The 21455-nt window shown below is 36.3% G+C and overlaps 1 protein-coding gene across 2 annotated transcripts in view; it reads left to right on the forward strand.

Moving 5' to 3' along the window:
• Nucleotides 1–21455, forward strand: part of reln (reelin) — a 400453-nt gene that overhangs the window by 77708 nt on the left and 301290 nt on the right. For both annotated transcript variants that reach the window (XM_058387966.1, XM_058387967.1), the window contains exon 3: nt 20708–20843. In XM_058387966.1, the coding sequence (XP_058243949.1) occupies nt 20708–20843 (136 nt within the window). The remainder of the gene's footprint in view (nt 1–20707; nt 20844–21455) is intronic.

Raw genomic sequence — 21455 nt, forward strand, 5'->3', positions numbered from 1 at the left:
GTCTTTTATTGCTGAACATGATGAAACAGAAATCCAGAGATTCAAAATTCAAGATTCAAGAAGCTTTATTGTCATTTCAACCACATATAGCTGACGCAGTACATAGTGAAATGAAACAACATTTCTCCAGGACCTGGTGCTACATAAACATACAACAACAAAGAGTTCAACACAAAAAAAAAACACCACAGAGCTAGGACAGAAGTTTGTCTTAGCCACGTAAAGTGCACAGTGTGCAGCTAGGTGCAAACAGAGCATAGGCAAGACAATGCAAAAGACAATAAATACAAGAAAGACAACAAGATTATTTTGCAATCAGAAAACTTACTTCTGGCTGTTCCTAGTATAAGCATTTCTGTTTTATCAGAGTTAAGCAGGAGGAAGTTAGTGAGCATCCACTGTCTAATGTCCTTTACAGATTCTTCAATCTTAATAAGCTGGTGTCTCTCATCTGAGCTGTGTGTCATTTGCATAACAGACACCATGTTTCTGTTATAAGCTTGTCATAAGCTAAGTCATAAGCTAATACCATGTTTACAAATAATTGTACCAAAGGGGTAGCATATATAAGGAGAAAAGCAGTAGGCCTTAAACAGAACCTTGTGGAACACCGAACATAACATTATTGTGCATAGAGAAGTCACAATTTAGACTAATGAACATATAATGATCTGTCAAATAAGACTTAAGCCAGGAAAGGGCTGTTCCTTTAACACCAACAACATTTTGTAGCCTATCAAGTAGAGTACTGTAGTCAAAAGCAAAAGCATCTTCCCAGGAACCTGTACAACCAAACTAATAAATGGACCTTATGAATTCGCTATTCAAGTTTCATCTTATCTCAACTGACAGTCGCACTAATGATACATTAAGATCGAAAACATCTCAACTGCATTGTGCCCTGTTCGCACAGCAAGCTTTGCAAGATTTGAGTCACACAAAATGGCACTGGTTTTAAGAAAGCAGATGCATGAGCATCGAACCTGCTTTACATTTGTTCATGTGCAAATTAAGTGCTCACTTTTGACCAAGATGCAATACTGCAGAAGCAACACAACTGTAATTCATTCATTTAAATTATGTGAGCTATGTACATTTGAAATGTTAATAGACAAACATAAGGGCATTTTTTTAATTTAAACTTATTTTATATTCATTGGAACAACAGCAGTCATATTACATTTTATCAAGAGCAAAGTATTTTTTTTAATTATGGCCAAAAATATCTACCTTGATCTCATTAGATGTAAACCCCTAAACAATTTGCCACATGGGGTGATTTAGGAGGGCTACTGTCTATCTGGGAGTGACCTGTACGTCTAAGATACATATCTGTTTTAATGATCTATTTCGGACATATCTGTTTTAATGATGCTAAAGTCTCTTTGCATTATTATGTTCGGTTGAAAAAGATAAAAACATACTGTTTTTCTTTATAAGCTTGCTTAATAAGCTTATTATTATGTTGGCTTGAAAAAGCCAACATTCTGTTTTCTTATTAAGCATATTATTATTATTATTATTATTAGTGGTGCTTGCTACACAAAGCATCACTATTACTATTCCTCATACTTATTATTTTTAGTGTGATTGTGTAATCTTGTTAACATCACTATTTATTAGTATGATTGCATAAGCAATCACACTCTTGTTATCATCACTATGTATTATTATTATTATTATTATTATTATTATTATTATTATTATTATTATTATTATTCTGGTTCCTGGGCTCGCTACTAGTTCTAAAGAATAATAGCTAGAAACATGGTTCCAATGCTAAAATGTTGCTCATGTTGTGCTTACGTGTGGAACTACTTTTCATGCTGATAAGTATTATAGTTTATTTTATATGAATTTTTAAATGCATTTTTCACATGGTTCACTTCCTGGTTTCCGTATGGACTAGCCGTGACATCCGCTAGAGGTTTTTCTTTTTTTAAGATAGTGTCATTTTTAAACAGTTTCTACAGCTTGAATTCTAACTCTACAGCCACATACCACCTTAAACTTTAGCTATGGTTCGCTTCCTGGTTTTCGTACGGACACGTAAGCATAGCACACACATTAATTAGTACTCTTGTTTTAATACTCTTGTTATTGTCACTATTTATTATTATTATTATTAGTGTGATTGCATAAGCAATCGCACTCTTGTTATCATCATATTTATTATTATTATCTCTCTTGTTATCGTCACTATTCATTATTAGTGTGATTAGTGTGATTCAAGCTGTTCCTACAGCTTGAATTCTTACTCTACAACCACACAAACTACCTTAAACTTTTTAAACTGTGACTTTAGCGTTTAAATATTATTTGAGCATGTCTTGCAATAGTTTAAGCAACATATTCGCAATCACACTCGCATTTTCTTCTGGAAATGCAACATTCTATAATAATAAGTTATTATTATTAGTGGGATTGCTTAAGCAATCGCACTCTTGTTATCGTCACTATTTATTATTATTATTATTATTATTATTATTATTATTATTCCGTTTCCTGGGCGCGCTACTAGTCCTAAATGGTAATAACTAAAATTATGGTTCCAACACTATAATGTTCATCATGTGTTGCTTCAGTGTGCTATTACTTTTCATGCTGATAAGTGTTGTAGTTTATTTTATATTAATTATAAATGCATTTGTTACGGACTTCAGATTTTACAGATTTTCGGGAACTGCCGTAAACAAGCATGTATAACATTATTAGTCCTAAACGGTAATAACTAAAAACATGTTTCCAACGCTAAAATGTTGCTTCTGTTGTGCTTAAGTGTGCTATTACGTTTCATGCTGATAAGTATTATAGTTTATTTTATATGGATTATTAAATGCAATACGGACTTCAGACCGCTACTGTGTGTGTCTGTGTCTGTGTGTGTGACGTCAGCTAGAGTGAGGGAGGAGGTTGGATGCAACGTCTTTAAACTGTTCCCAGTGCACACACTAGTTCGTTTAGATTTCATATTTTAACTGTGACTTTAGTTTGTATATATTATTTTAGAATGTCTTGCAATAGTTTAAGCATCTATAGCTTTTATAATTGTAACGGAGCGTAGCACTACGTGCCGTGATGTAAACTTCATCTTAATAAGGTAACTTGCCAATAATGGCTTTCATTGCTTGTGGTACTTTATTAGCGCGTTCGCCTCCCATGCTGGAGACCCGGGTTCGAGACCAGCGCGGAGTTGTATTTATATATTATTTGAGAATGTCTTGCAATAGTTTGAGCAACATATCGCTTAAATGGTAATAGCTTGAAACATGGTTCCAACACTGAAATGTTGCTCCTGTTGTGCTTAAGTGTGCTATTATGTTTCATGCTGATAAGTATTATATGTAGCGAATTTAGCTCAAAATTAAAATATTTAAGTGTAATTATAACTGGTTATAATTAATTATAAATATTCAAATGGGGGTTCTTAGAACTAACTGTTAGAGAATCTAAAACACAATTATTTGATTTGTTCGTCCACCAAACAGACAGTATAATTATGTATTAATTCCAGGGAAAGTTATCTTCCTGGCCAAGAAAGAATAACTACTTTATAAAGTACTAGCTGTAATTTAGCACGTAGCAAGAGCAATGTTCAGGGACCCCGAAATTGTGAGCAAAGCACAGAGACAATCACTCATGAATAAAATGCATTTAATAAAACAAAAACACACAACACATACTAACTATGACACACATACTGTACATAAAAGACAGGATAAGGATTATAGAGAGGGGATAAGTAGGCAAAGAGATTAAGGAAGGGAATACGGAGGAAATCAGAAAGAGAGAGAGAGCGTGAGAGAGAGAAAGAGATAAGGAACTAGAGAAGAGATCAAATATGGCAAGTTTCAGATCGAGTTTTGATTACCACGTGTGAGAATCGTCAAGGTAATTAGGATTCGCCTTAATACAGGGGCTTCAGCTTAGCATTGTGGATCTAAAATAATTAGTAACTTTTACTTGCATTGGTTCGTTGATAAGAGTCCTGATGTAGTGGATCAAGTAGGTTCAGAGATTCAAAGTCCTCGGAGTAAGCAAGAGATTCTGCTGGAACGAAAAAGGTTTTGGTGGTGCAAACAAAGTTCTTCGATTGAAGCTGCCGGCAAAGTCTCAGAAGAAAGTGAAAGTCTTGTCCCGAAGAAAGATCGGAGTCAAGTCGGGTGATGATAGAAGAGATCGTGCCGGCGCACGGGGGCCCCCTGACCGTAGGCTCATATTATGTACTTGGATGACCACATGGCATACACTTTTGCTTATAAAAGTAAGAGGATCATTTTGATAGTAGACATGAAAGAAACAGTATGAGAGGAGAGGAAACTGGGTATAAGCAATTAAACATACAAGCTTATATTATAAAACATGGTTCTGTTTCATGAAAAACACAGAACAACAGGTCATGAGTGGTAATACAACAATAAAAATATAAAGGCAAAAGGGGAATACATATACAGGTGTGTTAGGCATGGGTCAGGTAGGGTTTTACTATTGTTTAATTGAAACTTGAATCATGGAACTCTCCTTATGTGTGTGCATGTGGGGGTCAGGATGAGCGTTTCCAGACGCTTTGGGTGTGTGTGTGTGTGTCTTCAGTCAGAACTTTGGTCATCCCCCGGTCAAGGCATTGATCCGGTTTAGATTAGGGAATTCTTGTTGACTTTTAACGGCAGTAAAACTGCTAGGCGCAGGGTGATTTGCATGTTAAGGGCACAAGTTAATGGGAAGTTCCAGGGGTGTGAGGCTGGGCTCAGAACTCCAACATTCATGGAGGCAGGATTCCTCCTTTGTCTCCAGTCTCATTGGGGGGGTCATTGGTTATCCAGAGCCATCAGACATCCCGGAGCCGGGCTCCCATGAGTTACAGCATGTCGGTTGAGGTATAATGAAACGACTATAAGTAGTGATAGCTCAGTTGTGAGCTGTGTAATAGTTAATTGAGTCTTTGAGAAGGATGCAACGGACCCCATGAGCAAGTGAGCCGACCTGGAGATGCTACATATAGTTTATTTTATATGAATTATTAAATGAAATACGGATTTCAGACCGCTACTGTGTGTATGTGTGTGTGATGTCAGCTAGAGTGAGCGAAGAGGTTGGATGCATCGTCTTTAAACTGTTCCCAGCGTGCACACTAGTTCGTTTAGACTTCATATTTTAACTGTGACTAGTTTTTTGAGAATGTCTTGCAATAGTTTAAGCATGTATAGCTTTTATATTTGTAACGGAGCGTAGCGCTACGTGCCGTCATGTAAACCTCATCTTAATAGGTTTACTTGCCAGTAAACGCTTTCATCGCTGCTGGTACATTGTTAGCTGCTCAGAGTTGCATTTATATATTATTTCAGAATTTCTTGCAATAGTTTAAGCAACATATCGATTAAACGGTAATAGCTAGAAACATGCTTACAACGCTAAAATGCTGCTTAGGTGTGCTATTACTTTTCATACTGATAAGTATTATAGTTTATTTTGATGAATTTTTAAATGGATTTTTCATGGACTTTAGACTGCTACTGTGTGTGTGTGTGTGTGTGATGTCAGCTAGAGTGAGGGAGCAGGGTTTTTTTTTAAGGTCGCATCGTCTGTAAACTGTTCCTACAGCTTGAATTCTTACTCTACAGCCACATAAACTACCTTAAAATTTTTAACTTTGACTTTAGCTTTTAAATATTATTTGAGCATGTCTTGCAATAGTTTAAGCAACATATTGCTTTGCTTTTCGCAATCACACGCATTTTCTTCTGGAAATGCAAAGTTAAAAATTATTAAATTAAAAATTATTATTATTATTCCGGTTCCTGTACTCGCTACTAGTCTAAACAGTAATAGCTAAAAATATGGTTCCAATGCTAAAACGTTCATCATGTTATGCTTGAGTGTGCTACTCACTCTTTACTTTACTTTACACTCACTACTTACTTTTCATGCTGATAAGTATTGTAATTTATTTTATATTAATTTTTAAATCCATTTTTACGGACTTCACTTCCTGGTTTCCCTACGGACATTTAAAAAGAGTGCACACAGTCCAGCTTTTGTCGGAGGTTATTGGTAGCTTCTGTAAACAGGAGGTTTGTTTTTTAAAGGTCGTATCGTCTTTAAACTGGTCCTACAGCTTGAATTCTAAGTGTACAGCTACATGCTTACCTTAAACTTCAGCCATGCTTCACTCCCTGGGCTTCCCGGACATTTCAGCATAGCGCGCACGCTGGTTCATTGAGATTTCATATTTTAACTGTAACTTTAGTTTGTGTTTATTATTTGAGAATGTTTTGCAATCGTTTAAGCCTGTATAACTTTTATATATGTAATAGAGGCTAGCGTTGGTGCAGGCAAAGCGGTGTTGGTAAATACTACTACACATACACATACTACATTAAACTTTCAGCAGCTTAGCTTATTTGGAAGAGCGCCCGATAATACGATAATAGCTAGAAACATGGTTCCAACACTAAAATGCTGCTTAGGTGTGTTATTACTTTTCATGCTGATAAGTATTATAGTTTTTTATATGGATTTGTAAATGTATTTTTCACGGACTTCAAACCACTGCTGTGTGTGTGTGAGACGTCAGCTAGAATGAGTGAAGAGGTTTGTTTTTTTAAGTCGTATCGTCTTTAAACTGACATTTAAGCAGAGCACACACGCTGGTTCATTTAGACTTCATATTTTAACTGTAACTTTATTTTGTGTTTATTATTCGATATTTTTTTGCAGTAGTTTAAGCATGTAAAGTTTTTATATATGTAATGGAGGCTTGCGCTAGGTGCCGTGCAGCGAGTTGTATAAAGCATGTTTCAACTTACTTATAAGTCACCTTGCTTTTGCTACCTTTACTCCACTAATCTCAGTAGTATTATAAGCTGCACTTTAGCTTATTTGTTAACGCGCCCGTGCTTAAGTGTGCTTTTACTTTTCATGCTGATAAGTATTGTAGTTTATTTTATATTAATTTTTAAATACATTTTTTACGGACTTCACTTCCTGCACACACCAGAAACATGGTTCCAACGTTAAAATGTTGCTCATGTTGTGCTTAAGTGTGCTATTACATTTCATGTTGATAAGTATTATAGTTTATTTCATATGAATTTTTAAATGCATTACGGACTTCAGACCGCTACTGTGTGTGTGTGAGACGTCAGCTAGAGTGAGGAAAGAGGTTGGACGCATCGTCTTTAAACTGTTCCCAGCGCACACACTAGTTCGTTTAGACTTCATATTTTACTGTGACTTTAGTTTGTATATATTATTTTAGAATGTCTTGCAATAGTTTAAGCATATTTAGCGTATATATTGTTTATTTGACGGTGGCTAGCGGTAGTGCATGTAAAGTATTAGTACCACTGATCTCAATAACATTACAAGTTGCAGTTTAGCTTATTTGGTAGAGTGTCCGCCTCCCTGGGTTTGAGACCTGCTCGGCGTTGTCTTTATATATTATTTCAGAAGTTCTCGCAATAGTTTAAGCAACATATCTTATATATATATATATATATATATAAATATATATATATATATATATATATATATATATATATATATATATACACTATATTGCCAAAAGTATTCGCTCACCTGCCTTGACTTGCATATGAACTTAAGTGACATCCCATTCCTAATCCATAGGGTTCAATATGACGTCAGTCCACCCTTTGCAGCTATAACATCTTCAACTCTTCTGGGAAGGCTGTCCACAAGGTTTAGGAGTGTGTTTATGGGAATATTTGACCATTCTTCCAGAAGCGCATTTGTGAGGTCACACACTGATGTTGGACGAGAAGGCCTGACTCTCAGTCTCCGCTCTAATTCATCCCAAAGGTGTTCTATCGGGTTGACGTCAGGACTCTGTGCAGGCCAGTCAAGTTCCTCCACACCAGACTCTGTCATCCATGTCTTTATGGACCTTGCTTTGGTCACTGGTGCACAGTCATGTTGGAAGAGGAAGGGGCCAGCTCCAAACTGTTCCCACAAAGTTGGGAGCATGGAAATGTCCAAAATGTCTTGGTATGCTGAAGCATTCAGAGTTCCTTTCACTGGAACTAAGGGGCCAAGCCCAGCTCCTGAAAAACAACCCCACACCATAATCCCCCCTCCACCAAACTTTACACTTGGCACAATGCAGTCAGACAAGTACCGTTCTCCTGGCAACCGCCAAACCCAGACTCGTCCATCAGATTGCCAGATGGACAAGCGTGATTCGTCACTCCAGAGAACGCGTCTCCACTGCTCTAGAGTCCAGTGGCGGCGTGCTTTACACCACTGCATCCGACGCTTTGCATTGCAGTTGGTGATGTATGACTTGGATGCAGCTGCTCAGCCATGGAAACCCATTCCATGAAGCTCTCTGCGCACTGTTCTTGAGCTAATCTGAAGGCCACATGAAGTTTGGAGGTCTGTAGCGATTGACTCTGCAGAAAGTTGGTGACCTCTTCGCACTATGCACCTCAGCATCCGCTGACCCCGCTCCATCAGTTTACGTGGCCTACCACTTCGTGGCTGAGTTGCTGTCGTTCCCAAACACTTCCACGTTCTTATAATACAGCTGACAGTTGACTGTGGAATATTTAGGAGCGAGGAAATTTCACGACTGGATTTGTTGCACAGGTGGCATCCTATCACAGTTCCACGCTGGAATTCACTGAGCTCCTGAGAGCGACCCATTCTTTCACAAATGTTTGTAAAAACAGTCTGCATGCCTAGGTGCTTGATTTTATACACCTGTGGCCATGGAAGTGATTGGAACACCTGATTCTGATTATTTGGATGGGTGAGCGAATACTTTTGGCAGTATAGTGTATGTATATATGGTTCCAATGCTAAAATGTTGCCTATGTTGTGCTTAAGTGTGCTATTACTTTTCATCCTAATAAGTATTGTAGTTTATTTTATATTAATTTGTAAATGCATTTTTACGGACTTCTCTTCCTGGTTTCCATACAGTTCGGTCTTTCTCTGAGATTTTCGGTAGATGCCATAAACATGCATCTGTAGATGCCGTAAACAAGCATGTAAAACATTACTCCACTGATCTCAGTAGTGTTATAAGCTGCAGTTTGGCTTATTTGGTAGAGCACCCAATAATACGATAATAGCTAGAAACATGCTTACAACGCTAAAATGCTGCTTAGTTGTGCTATTACTTTTCATGCTGATAAGTTTTATAGTTTTTTATATGCATTTTTAAATGTATTTTTCACAGACTTCAGACCGCTACTGTGTGTGTGAGGTCAGCTAAAGTGAGTGAAGAGGTTTGTTTTTTTAAAGTCGTATCGTCTTTAAACTGGTCCTACAGCTTGAATTCTAACTGTACAGCTACATACTACCTTAACCTTTAGCTATGTTTCAGACTTCGTTTACACTTCATATTTTAACTGTAACTTTAGTTTGTATTTATTATTTGAGAATGTTTTGCAATTGTTTAAGCATGTATAGCTTTTATATATGTAACGGAGGCTGGCGGTAGGTGCAGGCAAAACGGTGTTGGTAAATACTACTACACATACACATACTACATTAAACTTTAGCTAGGGTTCACTTCCTGGGTTTCATACGGATAGTTCGTTTAGACTTCATATTTTAACTGTAACTTTAGTTTGTATTTATTATTTGAGAATGTTTTGCAATAGTTTAAGCAACATATCGCTTAAATGGTAATAGCTAGAAACATGGTTCCAATGCTAAAATGTTGCTCATTTTGTGCTTAAGCGTGCTATTACTTTTCATGCTGATAAGTATTATAGTTTATTTTATATTCATTTTTAAATGCAATACGGACTTCAGACTGCTACATTGTGTGTGTGTGAGAGTGAGAGACATCTGCTAGAGTGAGGGAAGAGTCTTTAAACTGTTTCTAGCGCACACACTAACTGTGACTAGTTTATATTTATTGTTTGAGAATATCTTGCAATAGTTTAAGCATATTTAGCATGGATATATTTAACGAGGCTATCGGTAGGCTTACAATATTTATATATTTCAGAATTTCTTGCAATAGTTTAAGCAACATATCGCTTAAACCATAATAGCTAGAAATATGCTTCCAACGCTAAAATGCTGTTTAGGTGTGCTATTACTTTTCATGCTGATAAGTATTATAGTTTTTTTTTTAATATAGATTTTTAAATGTATTTTCCACGGACTTCAGACCACTACTGTGTGTGTGATGTCAGCTAGAATGAGGGAAGAGGTTTTTTATGGTTGCGCCATCTTTAAACTGTTCCTACAGCTTGAATTCTTACTCTACAGCCACATAAACTACCTTAAACTTTTTAATCTGTGACTTTAGCTTGTATATACTATTTGACAATGTATCGCAATAGTTTAAGCAACATATTGCTTTGCTTTTCGCAATCACACGCATTTTCTCCTGGAAATGCAAAATTCTAGTTCTTCTTCTTCTTCCTTCCATACAAAATTTTGTCTGTTAACTAGTCCCGCAATGTTTGTCATAGACCCACTAATGAGGTATCAAATCGTACGGCTTGTTCGGGAAAGACGTTCTATGACTTTTATAAGCGATCGGAATTACAGTATTCCCGGTATTCCCGATAAAACTCCCCAAAAATTCCCATAGAAATGAATGGGCGGAATTTTGAAACCTCAGCAAAACTCACAAAATTGCATGTCACATATCACAGCACTCAACACAATGAGGGGAAGTGAGTGACGTGTGTCCGGGTCACGTCACATCACGTCACGTGACCCTCACCCCCGTGAATTATGGGAAATTTCAAAATTACAACTACATACAATTGTGACCTATCAAATTGCTCAGTATAGTGAGGGGAATTGAGTGACGTGTGTCCAGATGACATCACGTGACCCCCCCTCGGAATTATGGGAAATCACAAAATTACTGCAACATGCACGTGACATATCAAAACGCTCAGTACAATGAGGTGAAGTGAGTGACGGGTGTCCAGATGATGTCACGTGACACCCCCTCCCCCCTCCCCGGAATTATGGGATATCGCAAAATTACTGCAACATACACATGTGACATATCAAAACACTCAGCACAATGAGGGGAAGTGATGTGTATCCAGTTAACTCCTCCTTGTACTAGGGAATGAGTTTTGCCTCGGCAAGCACCACTCACATTTTCTTCAGGAAATGAAGCTATGCAAAGCATCACTATTACTATTGCTCATACTCATTATCAGTGTGATTGCATAAGCAATCACACTCTTGTTATCGTCACTCTTTATTATTATTATTGTTCCGGTTTATTATTATTATTATTATTATTATTATTATTATTATTATTATTATTATTATTATTCCGTTTCCTCAGCGCGCCACTAGTCCTAAATGATAATAGTTAGTAACATGGTTCCAACACTAAAATGTTACTCATGTTGTGTTTAAGTGTGCCATTACTTTTCATGCTGATAAGTATTATAGTTTATTTTATATGATTTTTTAAATGCAATACAGACTTCAGACCACTACTGTTTGTATGTGTGTAAGTGTGTGTATGTGTGTGTGTGTGTGTGTGTGTGTGTGTGAGACGTCAGCTAGAGTGAGCGAAGAGTTGTTTTTTTTTTTAAGGATGCATCGTCTTTAAACTGTTTCTAGTGCACACACTAGTTCGTTTAGACTTCATATTTTAACTGTGACTTTAGTTTATATATATTGTTTGAGAATATCTTGCAATAGTTTAAGCATATTTAGCGTGTATATATTTAACGGAGGCTAGTGGTAGCCACATGTAAAATATTAGCACCACTGATCTCAATAATGTTATAAGCTGCAGGTTAGCTTGTTTGATAGAGTGCCCGCCTCCCATGCTGGTGCCCTGGGTTCGAACCCCAAGGTGGTTAAATATATTATTTGACAATGTCTTGCAATAGTTTAAGCAACATATCGCTTTTACATGATGAACAGTAGTAATAATGTAAATCTCCATGTGGTACTATTACAGAGGATGCAATGTCTAATTTGATTAAAATGTGAATATCTTAAAAACTATTTTTGTCCCACTATTACTTTTCATGCTCATACATATCATAGTTTATTTTATATGCATTTTATATTTTTTAATTCATAATACACAGACTTCAGACTTTTGCTGTGTGTGTGACTTGGTCAGCTAGAGTGGAGGAAAATGTTTTTTCTTTAAGACTCCTCGTCTTTAAAGTGTTGCTACCCTTTTAGTCTTACTGTACACCCACATAAAATATGTTACATTTTTTAGCCTTTTTTAGCCTACTTCATAGGAGTTGTAGTTTTTACAAAAATAAGTGTTGCAGGTATCACATATACACTACTCACAAAAAGTTAAGGATATTTGGCTTTTGGGTGAAATTTATGGAAAATGTGAAAAGTTCATGCTACAATGATATTATATCATGAAAGTAGGGCATTTAAGTAGATGCACGCAATGGTGATTTCCTCATCTCAAACAATTTATTGAAACAAAAGCCAACAACAGTGGCATAAAAATGTCAATGTCTCAATAATTTGTCATGTGCCCTTGACCATAAATTACAGCTTGACAACGACGTCTCATGCTGTTCACGAGTCAACTTATTGTCTGCTGAGACATGGCATTCCACTCTTCTTGAAGGGCGGCCCTCAGGTCATTGAGGTTCTGGGGTGCATGGTTACGAGCTGTCCGGATATTTAAGGAGAGCGCACACACTAGTTCATTTTTTCTCGGAGGTAATCGGTAGATGCTGTAAGACATGTATGTAAAACATTATACCATTGATCTCAGTAGTCTTATAAGCTGCAGTGTAGCTTATTTGTTAGCATGCCCACCTTCCATGCTGGAGACCTGGGTTCGAGACCTGCTGGGAATTGTATTTATATATTATTTCAGAATTTCTTGCAATTCAATTCAATTTTATTTGTATAGTGCTTTTAACAAAGAGCATTGTCTCAAAGCAGCTTTACATGAGAAACAACATAAGAAAACAACAAACAGACAAACAGTCCTAGATGTTATCCCAAGTGAGCAAGCCTTATGTGACTGAGTTGACTGTGGCAAGGAAAAACTCCCTTAGATGGTATGAGGAAGAAACCTTTAGAGGAACCAGACTCAAAAGGGAACCCATCCTCATTTGGGTGACAATTGTGTGATGCCGATACAGCATGTGTAGAATGTAATAGTGCAATAGTTTAAGCAACATATTGCTTAAACGATACTAGCTAGAAACATGGTTCCAACGCTAAAACACTGCTTAGGTGTGCTATTACTTTTCATGCTGATAAATACTATAGTTTATTTTATATAGAGTTTTTAAATGTATTTTTCACAGACTTCAGACTGCTACTTTGTGTGACGTCAGCTATAGTGAGGGAAGAGGGTTTTTTTCTGTTCCTACAGCTTGAATTCTTACTCTACAGCCACATACTACCTTAAACTTTTTAAACTGTGACTTTGACAATTTATTGCAATAGTTTAAGCAACATATTGCTTTGCTTTTCGCAATCACACACATTTTCTTCTGGAAATGCAAAATTCTAGTTATTAGTGGTGCTTGCTATGCAAAGCATCACTATTACTATTCCTCATACTTCTTCTTCTTCTTCCGTACAAAATTTTGTCCGCCAACTAGTCCCGCACCATTTGTCGTAGACCCACGAATGAGGTATCAAACCATGCGGCTTGTTCGGGAAAGATGTGCTTAGACTTTTATTCCCAATCGAACACCCCAAAAATTCCAATTGAAATGAATGGGCGGAACTTTGAATCCCCAATAAAACTCTCAAAATTACTGAAACATAGTCATGTCACCTATCACAACACTCAGGAGAATGAGGGGAAGTGAGTGACGTGTGTGTAGATGACGTCACACGACATCACGTGACACCCCGGGAATTATGGGAAATCGCAAAATTATAGCAATGTACACATGTGATGTATCAAAACACTCAGCACAATGAGGGGAAGTGTGTGATATGTATTTGGGTGAGGTCATGTGATGTCATGTGTTCTTCTTCTTCTTCTTCTTCTCCCTTCCTTCCGTACAAATTTTGTCCGCTATCTAGTCCCACACCGTTGTGCTATGACTTATAAGCTATCAGAATTACGGTATTCCTAGTATTCCCGATTGAACACCCCAAAAATTTCCATAGAAATGAATAGGTGTAATTTTGAATCCTCAATAAAACTCACAAATGCACTGCAACATAGTTTATGCCACATATCACAACACTCACAACACTCAATTACGTCACATGATGTCACGTGCGCTACAACCCCGGAATTATGGGAAATCTCAAAACTAACATACACATGTGACATATCAAAACACACAGCACAATGAGGGGACATGCGTGACGTGTATCCAGGTGATGTCACGTGACATCATGTGTGCTCAAACCCTGGAATTATGTGAAATTGCAAAATTACTGCAATATACACGTGACATATCAAAACATTCAGCACAATATGGGGAACTGCGTGATGTGTGTTGCGGTGACATTATATTACATCATGTGTGCGCTAACCCCAGAATTATGGATTACTGCAACATACACATGTGACATCAAAACACTCTGCACAATGAGGGGATGTGCATGACGTGTATCCAATTATCTCCTCTATGAACTCAGGGACGAGTTTTGCCATGGCAAGCACCACTCACATTTTCTTCGGGAAATGTACATGTCTAGTTCTTCTTCTTCTTCTTCTTCTTCTTCTTCTTCCTTCCGTATAAATTTTGTCCACTAACTAGTCCTGCACCATTTTGAAAAAAATTTCACAGCTCTAAATAAGTAGTCTGCAACCTTCAAGGAAGCCTCAAGACAGGTTAAATCCAATGTCTTTGTTGGACTACAGATAAAGATGATTCTTGAGTGCAAGGTATTTCCTAAGATGCTCACTATAAAGTAGAAAGTGTCTTCCTGAGCAATCACCAAGCTGAAAACTGTGTAGAACTGGTTGTGACTCAGATGAAGAACAATGCACAATGTTCTGCAGGATCTTTGTTTACGTTCATATCCTTGATGTTCATCTTAAACTCGTGGGAGGATAATCAGATGAGAAATACATGTGCTTCCACTAGGATATACTTGATGCAACTATGAAGAACAATATAACAAGAGCCTATTGAGAAAATACATTTGGGGTGATGCTACATTAAAGCAATTTACAATAATATCATGAATCTTGAAAAACTATTCACTTCTAAATCTTTTGTTGTCTTTTTTTGCATATCTGCTCACATCTAAATGATTTCTGGTATATTTTGTATAGCAATATTTAATCCATTTGTTTTGTATTTGAACCATATGTTGTTTTTTTCTTACTTTATGTGCAAAGCCACCCATTTTCTCAATAAAAATCAATACATTTTAAAATACAAACTGTCAAAAAAGCAAAGTTTGAGGGTATAATAGTTTAATAGCCTTTGAGGCATAATCAATTAGAAAATAACACTTATTACACAGGAAGAGAAAGAATGTGTTACATAGTGTTATCAATGCCAAAGGGCATCACAATTTTTTTTTTTTTTTTTTAAATGCTCTGGTGTGATCTTGGACCACTCCTCTCCACAATTCAGTAACTGTAGATAAAATGGGTAGACTAGTTTCATTCAATGAATCATTATTTCAGAAAATTATACATATTTTTAAATTATACTTTAAGACAAAATATATAATAATTAGGCGTTAGTTTAAGACAGTGGTGAATTGAATTGGACTGCTTGGCATAGTCATCATTTTGCGAGTTGTTTCCTTCACTGCAATAGTTTTTTTTGTTGTTGTTAGTGCTAAATAAAGACTGCACCTACAGTCTTACTCTCTGTTTGTTACACACTTGCCAACACAGGTTTACCCATCATAAGCCTGTCATCATATCAGATTAGATTTGTAGAGGTATTTGCATCAATTATTCACATATCCCTGAGATAAAAATAAATATTTGATGATATTTGATGATTATTTTATTTTATATATGATTGCATTAAGTAAGTAAAGGAAGTTCTGCAACCTCAGCAAACCGACTGCAAAGTCACCCTTAGCCTTCAACCATGCTCATGGAACAGTCAATTGCCAAGTCAATTTGAGCCCTAGGACCAAAGTAATGACCCAGTATCACAGTAAGAGGTAAGAGACCTCATAATGGAAAGGAAGCCAGTGTAAATAAAAGAATGATAACTTCTGTTTTCATTAAATTAAATAAAACAATATTCCATTCAACCTCCCCAATACAATCAACCCCCTGCCAACCCATTCGAGAGAGCCGTCACTGGAGCACTTCCAGGGTACGCTACAACTTCTGGGTTTCGCCTATTTATGCTAAGCTAATACTAATGCACTACACTAAGTATTGTCAGTTTTCCTGTGGGCCAAGCCTGTTGTTTTCTCTGTCCTATTTCTATTGTGTATGACCACATTTTGTTCTTTGACTTCCCCCTTTTGTGTGCCTTTCCTTATGTCTTTCTGGGCACTAGACTGGGCAGTGGCAGTTTGGGACCACGAATCATGTATAAAAGAATCCTTTTTACTTTTTATGCAGCTCATACATGAGGTTTTCAAATATCCAGCTGGAGGATGCAATATTTCCTCTCCAACTGCTATAGCTAAACAAGGGCATGGACTCTACGGCTGACTTAAGGAATAAAATCACTGTCAAAAATAATCATATGTAATTCAAAACATATTTGTGTAATTTTAATTTACTCATGTGTAATTTAAAAATATTGTATGTAATTCTGTGTTTTGTCAGAGTTGGATTCCAAAATCTACAGCCAAGACAGTTTACAGATATGAGATTTTGTGTGTTTGTTAGAGTACAACTCCAAAATGTATGACTATGACAGTGTACAGACACAATGCTTGTTTTCACAACAGCTCTGTTACATGCGCAACATCTGAAATTACAGCCACAAAGTGTGGTGTATGAAACGACTGTCAAAAATACGTCATCAGCATCACAGGCATTACTATCCGAGGAAAGATGAATCAATTCCACAAAGTGCACATGTGCCCCTCCACTGTTTTAAACCACTGGCTCCCTGAGAGATTATCTTTTTTTTTCAAATTCAGACATGTTTAAGGGTTAGTTATCACTAATAACATATATGACTAATATTACACTGATAGTTTAACTATAGTAGGTAAGATTAGCCCTCAGGGATCACAGTACTTTTTGTGGAAAATATAATATTCATTGTGATTACAAGCAATATAATAGGGTATTGAACTGTATTCTAAAGGCCTTTGTACTGTTGGTTAGTAATACAGTGCCAAATGTAACTGAAGCTCTTCATTTACCTTCTTTAATAATAAATGGGCAAGATTTTATTAGGTGTAGCCTGCCAAATAAATTAATAGAACCCTATTGACCCAAGATAAATTTCCAAATCAAGCTAGCCGAAATAACGTGACTCAACTTTTTCCCAAGAGCTCTATTTTTAAATTATTATTTAACTATTTTTAATGATGATATCTAACCAATCTAACCATCGTTAGAGTTTGTTAGATATAGATTTAACGTTGATCACAATAATTGTACCTTTTGTGATGTTGATATTGAAACAACTGTACATTTATTCTTTGACTGTTCATTCAGTAGAGCCTTTTGGTCTGATATATTCGAGTGGCTTAAAGTTTCAATCAAACTATCTTCTCAATTTTCTAAAAACAATATAATTTTTCGTTTGTTAATGGAAGATGTACATACTCAATTTGTACTGAATATTATTTTCATTTTGGGCAAATTTTATAATCATAAATGTAAGTGCCTTAAAACAAAGCCATTGTTTTCTGTTTTTCAAAAGGAATTTTGGATGTATTGTAAATCTGTAAGATTAAAACGCAAAACTGGAAGAAGACTGTTTAGTTTATTGCAAATAATATAAACTATTAGAAGACCCTATTAAGTCATTCTTTTTCTTTTTTTTCTTAGTTTATTTTCATTTGATTGGTGCTCTTTTCTTGAGGATCTTCTTATGATCTTGTATTGCCTTATTTTATTAGTATTTTTTGCAATAAGAAAAAAAAACAATTCATCTTCCCTTGGATAGTAATGCCTGTGACCTTGATGATGTATTTTTGACAGTCGTTTCGCACACCACACTTTGTGGGTGTAATTTCATGTAATTTCAAATTACATGTCATGCATGTAACAGAGCTGTTGTGAAAACAAGCGTTGTGTCTGTAAACTGTCATAGTGTAGCAGTGCATGCGGAACCCATATGCCAGAGGGAGCCCTCACCTGAGTTTTAACAGCGTGTGCTTACTTCTGGTGTTTGTTGGCTATTTAAACAGCATGCTTGCCTTTGTTTTACGTGAAGTATCGTTTTCTCTTACAGTATGTACCAAGCCTTATATTACTGTTCTGTGATTGCCTGCCCTAGTTGACTACGAGTATTCGGTTCTCGGTTTTGGTCTCGTTTTCTCAGTGTGTTTGGTTTTCCGGTTATTGACCTTCTGCCTGCCTGTTTTGTTAAGTCTTTTGCCTGCCGTTTAAATAAAGATCTGCAATATGGATTCTGATCCTGCTGCCTCGAGTGCATCATTACACATAGTTGTAAATTTTGAAGTTGTACTCTAACAAACGCACAAATTCTCGTATCTGTAAACTGTCATGGCCATAGATTTTGGAATCCAACTCTGACAAAACACAGAATTACATACAATAGTTTTAAATTACACACAAGTAGATTAAAATTACACACAAATGTTTTGAATTATGTATGATTATTTTTGACAGTGATTTTATTCCATACTGACTATGAAGTGAAATTTTGAACCTTGGTAGCCCAAAGTGGATGGAATGATGCAGCCCTGAAAACAGTGTTTCATGAGGGATTGAGTTCCACCCTTCAAGTAGAACTGGATGATACAACTAACCTATTGGATTACCCTGGTGATTTGCTTGAATAACCTTATCCTCAGTCTCAATGCCATCACCATCAGATACCTGTATCCCCTACCTCTGGTCCTGCCTGCTCTTGATTTTCACCAAGTTAGATCCGAGAAGAGCTTATAACCTTGTTTGGTTATGTGGATAAGTGAAAGACAGCTTTTATCACATCCATGGGTTAGAGTGAGTATTTGGTAATGCTGCATGAGCTCACCAATCATTTGTGAACAAGGTATTCAGAGACTTGCTAAATCAGTATGTAATTATCAACATAGATGACATCTTGATATATATCGTAAGACTCATGAAGGCCATGTCAGGATGGTGTTAGCCCATTATTAAAACACCAATTATATGTCAAAGCTGAGAAATGTGAATTTCACCAAGACACTGTACAATATGTGCAGTTACAGAATGGCCAGCTCCCTTGGCAATCAAGGTACTCCAGCAATTCTTGTGATTTGCTGACTTCTGTAGGAGATTTATCTGGAACTACAGTTTTTGCCCCCTTCCTGTTTTTTTTTTTGTTTGTTTTGTTTTTTTTGGCATATGTGTCACTTAAAAGATTCAGATCATCAAACTAATTTTAATATTACACAAGTAAATACAAAATGTAGTTTTTAAATGATGATTTCATTAATTAAGGGGAAAAAAAGCTGTCCAAACCTAGCTGGCTTTACATGAAAATTAATTGCCCCCTCCTGTTAAATCATGAAAGAACTGTGATTAACCACATTATTTTAGAAAGTTGAGTTAAATTTCACTAGACACACCCAGGCCTGACTACTAGACCTATTGAATCAAGAAATCACTTAAATAGAAACTGTCTGACGAAGTGAAACATGCTTAAAGAGCAACACATAATGCTGCAATCTATAGAAATTCAAAAACAGATGAGAAACAAAATAATTGATATGTATCAGTCTGGAAAGAGTTGTAAAGCTATTTGTAAGGCTTTGGGACTCGAACCACGGTCAGAGCCATTATCCACAAATGGAGAAAACTTGTGTCAGTGTTAATGATTCAAATGAGAAAGAGACTGGGCAAAAACGGCATCCCTGGGAGAGTTCCAAGGCAAAAGCCATTGCTGACCAAAAAGAACACAAAAGCTCATCTTACATTTGGTAAAAAATATCTTGATTATCCACAAGACTTTTGGGTAAATATTCTGTGGACTTATGAGACAAAAGTTGCACTTTTTGGAGTGTGTGTTCCCGTTACATCTGGCATAAAACCAACACAGCATTTCATAAAAAGAACATCATACCAACAGTCAAACATGGTGGTGGTATTGTGATGGTCTGGGACTGCTTTGCAGCTTCAGGTCCTGGACAACTTGCCATAATTGATGGAACCATGAATTCTGCACTCTATCAGAAAATCCTAAAGGAGAATGTCTGGCCGTCAGTTTATGACCTCAAGCTCAAGCGCACTTGGGTTATGCAGCAGATCAATGATCCCAAATGCACCAGCAAGTCCACTGGGGCAATTATTTTTTTAATGTAGTGCCAGGCAGGTTTTGACAGTTTTTTTCCCTTAATAAATAAAATCATCATTTAAAAAATGCATTTTGTATTTACTTGCATTATCTTTGTGTAATATTAAATTTTGTTTTATGATCTGATTCTTTTAAGTGTGACAAATGCCCACCATTTTCATAGATTAAATGATTTCCTCATTTAAAAATAGTTCATCTGAGTATATTTTTGGGTCCCTTTATGTTCTTAAAAAATAATGCTATTAATGCAGTAGGCAAAATATTGCCAAGATCTTTGTTTCAATTGTTACAGTACCTTAAACTTATTAAAGGTTTACTACTTTTTTGTTCTATAACATTTTTTATTCTTTCATGCTTATGGTGCCTTTTGCTCTCTTTCTCAGGATTGATGTCAGAGCAACAGTTTGGGACTCAATTTGTGTGTAGTGTGGTGGCATCTCATGTCAGTCGCCTGCCTACTACCAGTTTCAGCTTTGTGTGGATTGCCCCACCACCTGGCACAGGCTGTATAAACTTCTTGTAAGTATGCTTGTGTTGCTTGTGTTTTTTAAAGAGAGACTATTGTTGTTGTCCTTATGCTGCTCCCTGTTCAGGGTCACCACACTATATCATCCAATCCTTATATTATAGTTGTTCCAGTTTTACAGACACACAAAGAAAGATTTAGTGGTCTTACAGGCATATTCAGAGTTAAGCAGGAGGACTTTTGAGATAATGTTGAGTTTGATAAGATAAGATAAGATAAGATAAGATAAGATAAGATAAGATAAGATAAGATAAGATAAGATAAGATAAAGATAAACTTTAAGATAAATTTTATTGATCCCACAGTGGGGAAATTCAATTGTCACAGCAGTTCAACAGACAGTTAATGTACAGGTATTTAACTGAAGGAAGGAAGGAAGGAAGGAAGGAAAGAAAGAAAGAAAGAAAGAAAGAAAGAAAGAAAGAAAGAAAGAAAGAAAGAAAGAAAGAAAGAAAGAAAGAAAGAAAGAAAGAAAGAAAGAAAGAAAAGAAAATTATGTAAAATTACTTAAAAAAATAAATAAATAAAAAATATTGCACAATACAAGTAGTACTAATAGTAATAGCAGTACAAATAGTAAAAGAAAGTAAGATAAAAAATTATAA

This window comes from Hemibagrus wyckioides, linkage group LG04, assembly GCF_019097595.1.
Source record: "Hemibagrus wyckioides isolate EC202008001 linkage group LG04, SWU_Hwy_1.0, whole genome shotgun sequence".
NCBI lineage: Eukaryota > Metazoa > Chordata > Actinopteri > Siluriformes > Bagridae > Hemibagrus > Hemibagrus wyckioides.